Here is a 14,016-nt window from a genome sequence, read left to right on the forward strand (position 1 = left end):
CATCTCCAGGAATACTTTGCCTATTCGTAAATCATTAAGCACTTCAATTGATAACTTGAAAAAATCTCTTCCTGTTGAAACAGAAAATCTAATCACTTAATGCCAGACAAAACCCCTTAGTCTTACAGTGAGCTGGCTTATCTATTTGTGCAAAATAACTTTTGTCAATGTAGTTATGAATGTGATAGGTGTCCTTTACCTCTCTAAGGTCTGAGAGAAGACCAAGGTTTGAGTTTATATAGGCATTGAGTTTATAGTATATAGCATATTATGCAATGTGCTTCATTAAGAAAAAAAAAAAAGTCCTTGAGTAACAAATGAAGATCACTAGTGCTCTTATAAATCGTCTTATTTCCCACTCACCCTGCCCCCCCCCCCTTTTTTTTTTTTTTTTTAAAAGTAAATGGAGAATAAATCTTAACTTCAGTTTTCAGAATATCATGTATTTGCAATTTCTCCAGGGAATTATATCCCAAACCTTAGGATAAATCAACACTGTTCAATTTGCATAGACAGTGTTTCCATCTCCAATATTTATATACATCAAAAAGTGTTATGGAAGAGGAGGGAGAAACACAGGGAACTGCATACTTTCAGATGAAAAGAGGTTATCAGAGTGCACACGGATAAACATCTTACTGAGCGGACATTAACAGCAAAGTAAAGAGCAAAAGGAATACTATTTGTAAAAATTTTTTCAATTTGTCCAGTTACTACAGCAAACTGCATTTACATAAACCCTTACTAGCCCTTTTCAATTTTATTTTCTGTTGGATTCAGTAGCAGATGGAAATGGAAAACACCACCAGACTATTTTTAATAGAATACCCCAAATTCCTGCATGTGACTAGTTGACATTCAAGAACATGCTTCACATACTCACATATATACAGCAAAGATTTACAAGAAAAAAAAATCGTGTAAATACCTGTTCTCCTAAAATTAATGTTTACTGTTTAAAGTTGCACTAATGTACTTTGTTAGGTTACTATATGAGTTTGTAAAAGAATATCTCTGCATAATCACGACACTGCCAGTTTTTAAAGGTACTTCCTTCTTTTTTCCTTTTGATGGACAGTTACTAGTTCAATAGCTTTTCTGCATTTTAAGGGTCTACAGGAAAGAAATTAAGGGTGGACCAAATCCTGATGAGATGTTCTGGTGAACCTTTCCTACAGTAATTTTGGCATGTACATCCATAAAACTCCTAATTTTTATACGTGAACATCAAAAGACTACCTTTGTTACTTGTGTGTTTGGACTTTGGATTCCCTGTACCAAAGGACAGTCCTGGTGTCTTCTCCTATGCTTTCTGTCCAGAAGAGAGGTAACTGGTATTTAGGAAATTGCTTAAGAGCTCTAGTAAAAATCAAGCATATAATAATGGATGCCTTCAATTTGGTAACACCTATGAAAAATAAAATACTAGTATTAATTCACTTCTAACCTTTCTCATACAAACTAAGTCATGCTCATGTTACTTTTACCTAAAACTACAGTTAGTGACGTAGCTTAGCCTTTATCCATATTTAAGTATTACTACGCACAGAAAGAATTTCTGTGGGATTAGGTGTTTATAAGAAAACACAAGAGAGGTAAATTCAACGTGGAGTTGAATTTTCTGTACCTTTAAAAAAAAATAAAAATGCACTGTAAACTGTCTTTAATACCTTTATTGACTTTAGTTTTGCTTAGTATTTGCTTATGAGTGATAAAGCTTTTATTTCTTTGTTTCATTCATGAGTGGAACAGCTTCTGTTATTATTTGTAAGACTAGAATTTTATTTGGAAATTGGAGAATCTGCCTTGTTTTTTAATAATGTTACACAATGATCAGAGTAACTACAGCAGTATTGTTAAAATAAAGTACAGATTAATAGTACAATAGTTATAAAGGTAGTTTAAATCACTACCTTTCAATACTCTCAATGTTTACCATTGTACAAAATACAGGCACATTGGCTTTAGAAATTAAAGCACTCTGAAGTGAATAAGGCTTTAAATATAACATTTTCAATAAAGGTGTTCAGGCCAGTGAAACATTTATTACTAGTACCATTTGGCTGTATTCCCTCCCTGCCCCTAGTAGCTACAACAGTGCCTGCTCACAAGAATATGATAGCTATATGAAGTTTCCATGATAGTCTGAAATTTGAAAGCGAGTTCAAATTTTCAATTGTATGAATTGTATTGTACCATGAACTGAAGAATGTTACATCCTTATGAACACTAAAATGTTATAATTCTTCATTTAGATATGCTTCAAAAAGCGCAAAAAAGTATGTGAGTGAAGCTTTCAGATCCTTCCACCTTGAGTGTGAACATGACAAGCAGGGGATGCAGAAGCTGGATGGAGAACACTATCAACCTGTACTTGTCCCAAAGCAGAGAATCTGGAGTGGACGCTGGAAGCAGCAGCCTATGGCAGATCACCACAAGCCCCTCAGCTCCATCCTCTAAGTGGACAGGTCACACATCTCCTCATCAAAGCTACAGAGAGCTGTGACACATGACAGCTAATACTCAGCCATGTCCCACCAGTCCCTTTTCTGCTAGTACAGTTCCGGGGTACTGAGCTCTGGGTCTTCCAGCAGCCCAGCTGAGGAGATGTATCGGGAGGCCAGCCTGGCTAAGCAAGGAAGCCACAGCGTGGCTTGAATGTGAAAAGGCAGTACACAGGATGGGGAAAATGGATAGGCTACAAAGGAGGAATTGAGAGACATACTGTCTTGGCTTGTAGGTACAGCAAGTACTCTCAGTGAAGCTAAAAATCAGCTAGAGGTGAGACATGCAGGGGGTGTCAAGGAAAGCAAGAAGAGCTTCTACTGCTCCATCAGTGCTAAAAGGCTGACCAAGGAGAACGCAGGCTTGTTGCAGCATGGGGTGGGTGATACAGTGACAGCAGACCCTCATCACCTTTTTTGTTGCCACCAGAAAGGTCTGCCAGGACTCTTGCTTAGTGATGGGGCACAAGGAGAAAAGGAGTTACTAGCTGGGGATGTTTATATTAAAGAAGCAAGAATAAAAAGAATCGCTTACTTATTCTGATTGTAAATTTGAACGTGAAAATACAGCCTAAACTTAAGCAACAGAGAAGACAATGACTGAGTGCTGAAATACTGGAAAGATCAATAATTTCTTCCCATTAATGAATTTTTAATTCCAATGTCTACACTAACTTTCTTTCTTTGAAGTACAAGGAAGAGTAGAGATTACTTAAAATTTTGAAGCTATGAAAAACTAGGTCAGTTATCACTTGTGCTAAATAGCCATCCAAATACCACGTGGGCAGAAAAAAGCAGTGGCAAAACTTTTCTCGAAATGGACAGTGCTTCTAAACTTGCTAAAGGCAGCAGTACAAGGCAGGCAGGTAGATCCAACCTCATTTGTTAAGCAAATTCAGCTATGTGAAATATGCTCCCTTTGTTTTACAACACAGAGTAGGGCTTCTTTAAATAGAAAATAAAAGTTGCTTTACATTTTATTTTTTATATATACATATATATATAAACATTATATATGTACACACACGTGCTATATGTAGCATATATGTGTATGTATGTATTCATGCATACACACTATTTAAGGATAATTTTCTTCTTTTCTTTTATAACAGTAACATTTAGCTGGGCCTTTAAGAACCCCAGGCTAACTTTTGAGTTGTTGATTTAAGATTGCACACTAATCACACTGAAAAAGCTGACGTTTAGTTCAGCACTCAAATAACACATGCCAAGATTTTACAAACACTTTCTAACAAAGAAGCTGTAAGAGTCCTCCTTTATATGCAACAGTTAAATGATTGATTCTTGCTTTTACTTTTCAATCACATTCCCTCTTCTAGGTTCTTTATTGTTTTCCACACAATAGATTACCTCCCATGCTTTCACTGCATAAGTAACCTTTGACAAGTTGGGGAGAATGCACAAATGGGTGTCCAAATCCCCAGGTGTGAATTACTGATGCACTCTGTATTATCACACGTGGCAGGAGCTCAGAAAATGCTCACTGCAAGAGGCTACAGAAAGAACAATGCTTGATGTTAGATAAATGTCTCACGCTGAATATGCAGCTGAACGTTAGATCACCCAGCTTTACAAACCATGCACAAGACATTGCAGACTTCTGTGTTAATTAAACAAAAGGTACTACTCATGCAAAACCAACACTTTCCATCTTACACCACAGGTGGCAGTGAACAACAAACTCTGACGTTCAGGATGCCTCTTCAGTGTAATGAGTTCAATCTACCCATTCTGCTGTTTTATCACCAACCTGTTAGGATTCCCTTAGACAAAGCTGGATTTTCTTTCCACATCCCCCTTTGAATCTTGTGAATCCCTGAGAGACCTGGATAGCTCCCCTTTTTTCTTACTTTGTATTTTCTTACCTTTGCTTTTACAGAAAAAAAACAACCTGCAATTTTTAAAACTATTCTCTGTCTACAAGAGACACTGATTTCATTCACCAAGGTCCTCCCAAAGGATAATGGCAGACATCCTCTCCTGCCCCAAAAATCTTATGTGGGCATCAAGCACTACCTTTCAGCTTGGGAAGAAATTACTTTGCTCCAGAACTAAGACTGCTGCCACAAGACACCACTTCCCCATTCAGTTTGCTAGATCCTGTCCACTTACAAAGAGGCAGACTTACCAAAGCAGTACAGAGCTTGTAGCTCTAAATACACTTCCATCATACGTCACAACAGTTCTACTGTTGCTGTGCATCAGAAAAATCATTAAAATCTCTAAATTAATGGAAAACAATAAAAATAATAAAAATTATACAGAACTACTTTCCCAGATTAATCTGTATTTCCATGAATAGATCGTAGATAATAAATTTAAGTAAAATACAGTCTTGATCAGTGTTTTGACAGCCGTAGTTTTTCTAGTTAAATTGCATGGAAAGGGCCTTGGAGGTTAAAAAGCACAGAGAGCCATGTCTTGTTCCTTGTTTTGCTGAAGTAAGTCTAGAACAGATGTGAACACAAAAATTTAAATAGTCAATATTTTTACTCACTCGACAATCCCGCTGTAGCGTTTTCATTAATGCGCTGTGAGTTTCAGAGTCAAAATACAACCCTTCATGCATGTCTTGCAAGAAGTCCAAGTCTTTGAATGTTGGGTTGGACTTCTCCCTCTCTTTTCTTGATGCTCTCCTTTTATATGTGGAGCCTTTCAAGTCGTATGTGAAATGCATTTTCAAGGCTCGTGGCAAAACATTGTTCATTACAACAATTCTAATATTAATGCCTCCTGACTGAACGCAGTACAGCCCGTAAAATTTGGGTAGGAGAGTCCTCGGATTCTGGTTCAGATTCTAGAACAGAAAGAGATATTGTTAAGTATGTTTATTTTAAAGAAACTTGCATGCTTGAGAAGGTGATTTTTATGCCAAAGGACATTAACAAATAGCAAGAAAAAAGGGCATGTGTCCCTATTCAGTATAGTTCCTTTGACCAATTTATTTTCTTTGTGGGCCCAAATTTCAGAAAGCTAGTATAAACATAAGAAAGTAACTACTCTGAGTTGAAACTGAAAGAGAGGTCTATCATAGACCAAATCTATTGTGAAGCCCAGAGCACCACATACCCAGGCTGTCTTTTCAGTGTGAAGGGTAAATAGAAGTCTTGCAGGAAAAGAAATAGGATTCTGCTACCACTGTACACTGTTTCCTGCCAGGTGGTTCCAATCTAGTATAAACTGCCACAATCATACTCCCTGACATGCACTGTCCTGAAAAATATGACTGAATCTCTGATTCTGCTTGTATGCCAGATTTCACTTTTCCACGTCTCATGAAAGCACATACTGGGCCAAACCTAAACATATCCCAAAGATTTAATTTATTATTCTGACCTGAACAACCTTTGCATTCCACCTGCTGGAAGAAGTTTGGGTCAAGTAAAGTTCTCATCGCTTTGACCTGGATTCTGAAAAACAGAAGCCCTGTCTCCATGCTTTTCACAATGAGGGTGAGTGCCAAATGACCAGGTTGTCTCCACATGAGTCTGAGGTCATAACAGAATCATGACTGACCATCAGAATAGAAGGAGTGAAATTACCCAAATTCCACAACAAGTTAAAAAATAACTAGAAGGTGGCAAGAGAGATGAGAACGAAAAACCTTCCTTCTGAACACAACTACTCTCAGTTTTCGGCATGAAAACCAAGAACGGGAAAAACTACTTCAGGTTGTGCATTATTACTAAAGTCACAACATACAGCTACAGGAACAAAGTACTGTCATAGGAAACAATCTCAGTGATTAAGGTTTTACACTTTGGAAACGTCTGCATATGTTAACAGTGAGAATAAAGACCTCAGAAAAAAAAATAAGGTGGTCTTACATTTACTTGTAATAATGATCAATTCAAACTTATGCTGAGATGATTATTCTGATTATGAACAACAACAAAAGTACCTGCCATCTTTTTTCTTTTTGATGCTGTCAGTGCACTAAATTTTTTTAAACAAACACTGAATCCAACTTACATTACTGTAGTAATGATGATATTCCTCATTTTTAGTGCAAGTGAGAGGGTAACTTTTCAAGTGTTTACTTAAGAAAGCATAGAAAGAAAAGAAAATCAGGCCAACCGTAACAAGCCTAATACTTCAAAGTTCTGTGTACTGCCCAGAAGAATCTCTGTTTACATGTATGTTGAGTGGCCTTATTTTTAAAAAAAGAACAACTTAGTTACATTTATTTGGGATTTATGGTCTCCCTTTCTGATACCTGATGAACATAAACCAAGACAATCAACTTAGCATTAGCTCTCAAAAAAGCTCTACTTCAAAATTAAGTTCTGAACAACTTATATTTTTAATATCACTGGTTTAATACATGAGAAATGGAAGCAGTCCAGAAACAAAAGTAAAACTGACCGGTCTAGTTTCTTTGTCCACTCTGAGTGAAATGCAGAGGGTAGACAAACACAAAATGGAGAAAAAAAGTTGAATTAGAAATTTAGGAAATCTTTGTTTAATACTAACTTATTAGCAAAGCAAAGTTTGGTATCAAGTCAGAAGATGATATTCTGCTTCATCTTGAATGCTAAAGAACAACTGTAATCTTAAATTTATTCTTGATTTATATCTATTCTTTCCTATGGACGTGGGAGTACAAAGTGAAAAGGTAAAAAAATGTCAAAAACATATGAAAAATATGGATAAAGTTACTGAAAGATTAGAAGACATCAAATGAAACTGAATCTTTAGAAGTGTGAAATGAAACTGGAAAAATACAGGTAATGATTTATAAAGATGGGAAAAAAAGTCTTCAATTACTTACCATATAATAACCTGGCAAGAGCTTCTGAAGAAACTCAGCCTCTTTGTGTTGAACTGTTTTGATGATGAACTCATCATCACTAGTTACAAAAAATAAGGACCCACTGGCACCTGGATTGGATAATTCAATTAAAGGCTCACTGCAGATTGAATACTGGAAGAAATAAAAAATGGTTTTCATTGCCAATGCATGCAATGCTTATACACAAGTTTAATACAAAGAATTGCAGGTACAAATAGACATGGGATAATTGGAGAGCTCTATCCTTTGGGCTTCAACTGCAACAAAACCACTGTACGGCAGGCTGGGTCACAGTAATCTGTTTGGGGACATGCTGCACAGCTGTGGAAGAAGCAGCTGTAAGCTAAGCATACAGTCCTTTTCCATGTCTCACTGCACCAGCTGAATTCTCACAGGAGTGAAGTGAGCAAGTGAGGTGGAAACAATCCATCCCCACACCATCAGCACTGCAAATGCAGAAGCCCTAAGATGACGTTTTCTTTAAAACCGCTCATGTTTCACATCTGTTTATGAAGCACGTGTGGGAAGTACATTACAAAAAGCCACAGGAAGTACAGGTATTGAACTTCATGAAAATAGGCAAGTCCTCTTCTGTGCAGCTAGGGCTGACATTATTAGCATAATAATCTCAGTAAAACTGCCAATGTAGTTTTCTGATTATTTGCCTGCTTGAAACAGGAAAACTAGATGTCAGCAAGAACAAAAAATTGCTTTTTGGAGGACCATTACTTTGGATGTTTAGACAGGCTCTCTCTTCCACAGGGAGACAGTAATTATGATCACATTAAGGAGGAAAAAGTAACTGAGGACTGTTCTGTCCTAGTAGACCCAGACCTCACACAGAGGTTCATGTTCATTTATTAGACCTCCATTAATTCACACTTTATGTTCCATTCAAGCTAAGTGGCGAAGAGATATTTAGCTCCAAAACCATAGAAAAATCTGTTTATATTAAACTTGAGAGTTTATTTAAAATACAATAACATTAAACTTTGATTCACACAATCTTTTCCTCTGTTATATATCAGCAGGTTTACATACTTGGAGATTTAGCACACAGTCCAGTAATTTAAGATTTCAGTCTCTGAAAGAAACAAAATTACACAGGCCCTGAATTGTGAGCAATGTAAGCACCAGGTAATTATTCTTCACAGAGCAGTACATCTTCTGTTCTTATCAGAACAAAAGGAGTAACTGTTTCAGTAACAAATACTTGGTTTATTGGGTCAGTGCCTGAGATGAGTTGAGCAATTCCATGGGAAAAAAACAACTTACCAACCAGTTTTGTTTGCTGAAAATGGCTTTCATTAAATTTAACCAGAATCTGTCCCATGATTTCAGATAGTTGTGCTAGCAAAGAAAATTGACCCACAAAAATATAACAAGCATGTTCTTTTTTTTTTTTTTTTTTTTTTTTAAACCTTGATCTAAGGAAGCACGCTTTCTATCTACTCGAATTACTACTTTATGCATTTTCTTATAGTGGCTCTGGCTCAGTCTTTTCCCATGCTTGGAATTTTTAAAACCTTTGCATGCTATAAAATTTTTGCCAGTTCCTCTCTCTGCTTCTGCAGTTCACAGTTCCAGTTCATAACAGAGATCTTTCCTATTTATCCTAGCATTGCAGGAGTCTACAGATAGAACAGCATTACTGGTCTATACTGCCACAAGCCTTCAGAGCGAAACAGCAGTTGCATAACAATCTCTGAGTTTTTCTTGCCAAAATATAAAAAGCTTCATTAACAACTTTCATTGTTGCATGCATTTGAAACCAATTATCTTAAACATTAAAGCTCGACAACACAGTTTAGCATAAGCAAGAATTACTAACCTATACTATCTGATGGTCATTTTACGGTTTAGTTCATTCCTATAAAAGAAAAGTCTACGCACCAAACAAAGAGCCCACCTAATTTTGCAACTGGAATTGCTGGAGAGCAAATTAAATTAAAAATGAAAAGTAACAAAATCCCTCAAACCACAGCACTTAGGGACTTTATGATCAAAAAGTTCCCATATAAAATGTCAGCACTCCATAAGGTTTCCAATTCAAGGTGTCAATTTCATTCTGTAAGTTGTTCAAATGCATTGATTATTGCTATCCAGTCTGATTCTTACAATGCATTACAGCTCAACCTCTTTGCCAAAGGTAAAACTGTAAATCTTTGAGCTCTGTCATTCCAAATTAACCATGTAAACCTTCTTATACTTGCTGTAATTTATCCTCTACCCTATTTAACTTTACTTTCTCTTCAGCCCCAGTTGGACAATCAGTTTGCATACTGTTACTGTAAAGTGTATTATTTTAGATACTGAAAGCAAATTGTGGTCACTGCATGACAGATAGATCCAGATTTCACTAAAACAAGTGGGACTGTTCAGCCAGGATCCTGACACGTGCTACTGGGAGCAATACTGTGGTCACAATCAATAGGGAAAAGGGTTCCAAACTAAAAATAGTTTTGTTTTATCATTTGATTTTTGATTTATGACTTGGTTTTATGATTATAATGACTTCTCTGATCACATCTGCCTCTGGACCACAAAGGACTGCAACCTGCTCTGATTGCAGTATGATGCCCATTTAGTCAGAAAAAAAGATGAATTCTAACTTGGTGTCAGAGCAAGTATAAACGTAACAGCAACCTGCATCAGTTACAACAACACTAAAATTCCAACTATATTTCAAAAAAATACCTGTTTGTTGGAGGAAACATACTTCTGTATTTTAAAGAAAAAAGGTGGCACTTAACATTGAAACTGCTCAACTCTTAACTCTCTAGAGTACTGCACTCAGCCTTCCCTTAACCTAGGTAGGAAACATACAGCAACAGCACAAGTGTCCCAGACACGTTGACCCAAATGCACTGTGCCCACACTGTGGTACAGAGAAATTTAAATCTCCCCTCTCACCAAAAATCAAAAATACTTCCTGAAGTTTCTTAACAGCTGCCCAAATTGAATGCCAGTTTGGAAATAAATAATAATTTTAAAATTCCCATCTACACTGTCTGCATGGAGACAGGAGGATAGCTTCATTCAGCTTTTGACCACTGAAAAACATGCTTTCTCCATTTCTATCTCTTCTGAGAAAGTTGCTCCTTTTCTTTGGAAACATATCAAAGTGACAAGCTGTGCAGACAGCAAAAGGATTCTAAAACAAGTTAGAAATTTCCATCAGGAATTACTTATTTTGTAGCTAAGCAGAGTGGCACAAATTTCCATCAATATGGTCTTCCTGTAATCTTTAATTTATGCTACTGCAAACAGTTCTTTAGATGTAATAGAAGTTGCAGGTGACAGTAGCTTTACTCTACTAAGTACAGTCTTTTCGAGCAGCTGGTAACACAGCCTGAATACTTGGTCTTTCTCCAGGTCCGTAAAAGAAAATAGAACATGTTACATAAAGACACCTTTATAAAACTCCAACCCAACATTTCCTAGCAACTAACATCTGTAATTCAAAGGAATGATCTGCTTTTACATATAAGTATTGCTCTGAGGGCTAGTAATACAAAATCCATACACGATGCCATAGAATTAAAATCAGAAGCCCACATTCAATCTAAATAAAAGCAAAAGCAGCTACATTTTGCTTTTATGTTCATTGTCCACAAAGGGGAAAAAAAAAAAAAAAAAAGAAAAAGCTTATAATATACTCAAACACACTGAAGTCAGTGAAGCAATATGTTAAGTGGTATTTCAGCATCATTTAATACTTTTTTTTAATGCATTTCTTTTAAATTCCTTTGGTTTAAAGAAACTCATTTATGATTAATACCAAAAAATATTTAAAAACACATTCTGAAGAAGTAAATAAAATAAAACAATAAAATTCTGATGCACAAAACTGCTAACTTGTACGGAGACTCTGATTTGCTGGGTGGACCAGCATGAGATAGACTGGACATGAGACAAACATCTAGAAAACAATCCAGCTGTTCCCCTTCACCATACCCTTTGAAAAGCAGAAATATAGGAGAAGCAATGTAAGTGGATCCTTGTCTCTGGCAGTGCACAATCTGGTTCCACCAACTAAAGCCTGCTCTTATGACAACAGCAAATACTTAATATTTTTCTCATGTAAGCAGCTGAACAGCAAGGAGGAATAAGTCTGCAAAGTATACCGATACTGGAAAAAAGAAAACACTAGACTATTTCTTTCTCAGGCCCCCATCCCACTTTTCTCAAGGCTAGATGGGAACGTTTGCAGACAAGCACGTATTTAACGGAGTGAATAAGTTAAATAACAGAAGAGCACTTGCACACAAGTATTGATTATAGCTTCTCCAGAAACAATGACCTGAATGAACAGTAATACTCAAGTTACTGTAGTCAACTAACAAGGCTTTTTTTTTTTTTTTTTCAGGAATCTTCTCAAAGACCAAGAATTAAGATTTTTGTAAATCTCTAAAAATATTCACTTATTATTAAACACTACACACACAAAATCTATACCCATTTATGCACCATTAAAGCATCCTCCTCTGTCAGTACAAAACAAGTATACATTATAATTATTCGTAACTCATAGAAAAACTACAAGCTCTTACCAAATAATCATCAGGCTTGATACCAAAAAGTTCTCTGAAATATCGGAAGGCAAGAGGTGCGTATGTCTTAAATCTGAAGTCAGGGTAATGATGAGCAGGGGTGAGATTGCTCCCTTCACTGAAAACGAAAATAAAACAAACCCAGTTATTATTGAGCAATTTTTAGCAACTTTCTGTAAATCTCATCCTTAAATGTAAAGCTATCTCAATCATTGGCCTTGCTAGACAAGAGTCATGAACACAGACAAATGTGCATTTATGTATCACCACTCATCAATGTAATACAAATATCTGTGAGAGGCAAAGTATTGCCAGCAAATTCCTTTTTCTCTCCTTCAAGTCATTAGTCTTTTCACCATCATTTCCACATTCATGAAGATCATGTTTAAGCTACTGCTACAACTTCACACATCCCTCCAGGGTAAGCCAGTCCAACAGCTTACTAACACAGAAAGGGTCACCCCATTTCATGTAAGGCCTTCCAAAAAGCATGGAAGTTAACCCAGAAAAACATAACTTCACACTAGCTTGGTGACCTGAACTGGTTCACGGGGTAGTCAGATAGACAGATACTGAAAACACTAAAAATGCAAAACAGATGAAAATATAATAAAAATGAGACAGTACAGAAGAATACTAAAGCACAACAAAGAGGACCACACTGTGTTGCCAGAGCAGTGCTAAGGAAGCAGGTCTACCTATCTTTTTTGGTGTCAGCAAGCTTTGACTGGCTTGGCCTTATATATGAAACTCCATCCCCAGCATTAATTTCTTCTGCAGGTTAATTACAGTTATGGTACCTCTCTCTTCCTTGCTAGTGCAATACAGGATTGGAAAGACATACTAGAATTTCTAACCTTAAAGTGTTTTTTATGTTTATTTGCCTGTGACATTGCATTTTTTTCCTGACCCAGTCTAAACCACCACTAGCTTACATGCTCAGTTAAATAACACAGGGTGTACACATTGTGGGGAATTCTGGAAAATGGTATGCAGTTGTACACAAGATACAGATTCAAGCTAGAAGAGGCATAGAGAAAGACTACTATGGTGACCAATCTGGCAGACAGTCTTTCTTAAAGAAGCACATGAGAAGAATGTAGCCCTCTTAGATCGTTTCCTTGTTTTATAACTACACTTTCACTGTGTGTTTAGGTTGCAGTTGTATGATTCTTGAGATGAACGCTACGCCATTTAAGATGAAGAAAAAGGCAGGAAGATGTTGCCAGAAGGAAAAAAAAATATTTAAAATTGCCTGTGGATTCCTTAATGCAGGAAATCTTAAAAAGGCTTTAAACAGAGGAATAATATTCTATACTATGATTTCAACGCAAGCAAGAACAGCATTAAGATAAAGCTTGGTCGGTCTGCACAGGTTTATAAATAGTTGAGAATAAAATCCATAATACTGGACATGGTGGCCAAAATAAGCTCCTCTGACAATGCTTTATCCATTTCGTTTACCCTAATTAAATTATTCAGAGATGCAGTATGTACCTATACGCTTAGCAACAGGAATATACAAAGAATTCAAAGAAAAAAAAAAGACTCCAGGAATTCACATAAATGTGAAGATGGATGAACTCTCAGTAAATGTCCTACAAAGACAGGTATCATGAATCATATGTTGATGGTAAGTTCATGATACATATTTAAAAGCTTTGGTTCTGTACAATCAATGCTTGTCCTATGAACTACTTGTCACCTACCAAATAACAATGTGATAACAGAAGCCCACCCCAACCCACTTAGCTGCCCCTGCGTGCATACCACCAAAATCCACCAGAACTGAACTGCTGCCAACTAAAGGGTTTGAACTGGACAGGAAGCTTTCTCAGGCTCCAGAAATGCACTTTCTTTAGATTTTTGAATAGGAGACAGATGAAGGAAAAAAAACTGATTTCTGGCTGGAAATCACATGTCAAAAGATAGCCATGGCTGAGCAAAGATGCATACAAAGACATTATAATACCAGTATTTCTTTGATTGCAAAACCACATGGTTAAGAGCTGGCAAAGGATGCCTAGTCCTAATGAACTCATTTGCACGTTTTATAGCCTAACATATAACAACTCTAAGGTATTAAAATCAAATCCATCTATATTTTATTGTTCCAATATATATTAAAAAAGAGAAATCAATAAGC

General features: G+C 36.5%; 1 protein-coding gene across 9 annotated transcripts in view; it reads right to left on the reverse strand.

Moving 5' to 3' along the window:
- Positions 1-14,016, reverse strand: part of PIP5K1B (phosphatidylinositol-4-phosphate 5-kinase type 1 beta) — a 114,788-nt gene that overhangs the window by 36,835 nt on the left and 63,937 nt on the right. For all 9 annotated transcript variants that reach the window (XM_035558516.2, XM_035558508.2, XM_050716277.1 and 6 more), the window contains 3 exons: positions 11,871-11,988; positions 7,297-7,449; positions 5,023-5,322 (listed from right to left, as the gene is read on the reverse strand). In XM_035558516.2, coding sequence (XP_035414409.1) covers positions 5,023-5,322; positions 7,297-7,449; positions 11,871-11,988 — 571 coding nt within the window. The remainder of the gene's footprint in view (positions 1-5,022; positions 5,323-7,296; positions 7,450-11,870; positions 11,989-14,016) is intronic.

Source organism: Cygnus atratus, chromosome Z (genome assembly GCF_013377495.2).
Source record: "Cygnus atratus isolate AKBS03 ecotype Queensland, Australia chromosome Z, CAtr_DNAZoo_HiC_assembly, whole genome shotgun sequence".
NCBI lineage: Eukaryota > Metazoa > Chordata > Aves > Anseriformes > Anatidae > Cygnus > Cygnus atratus.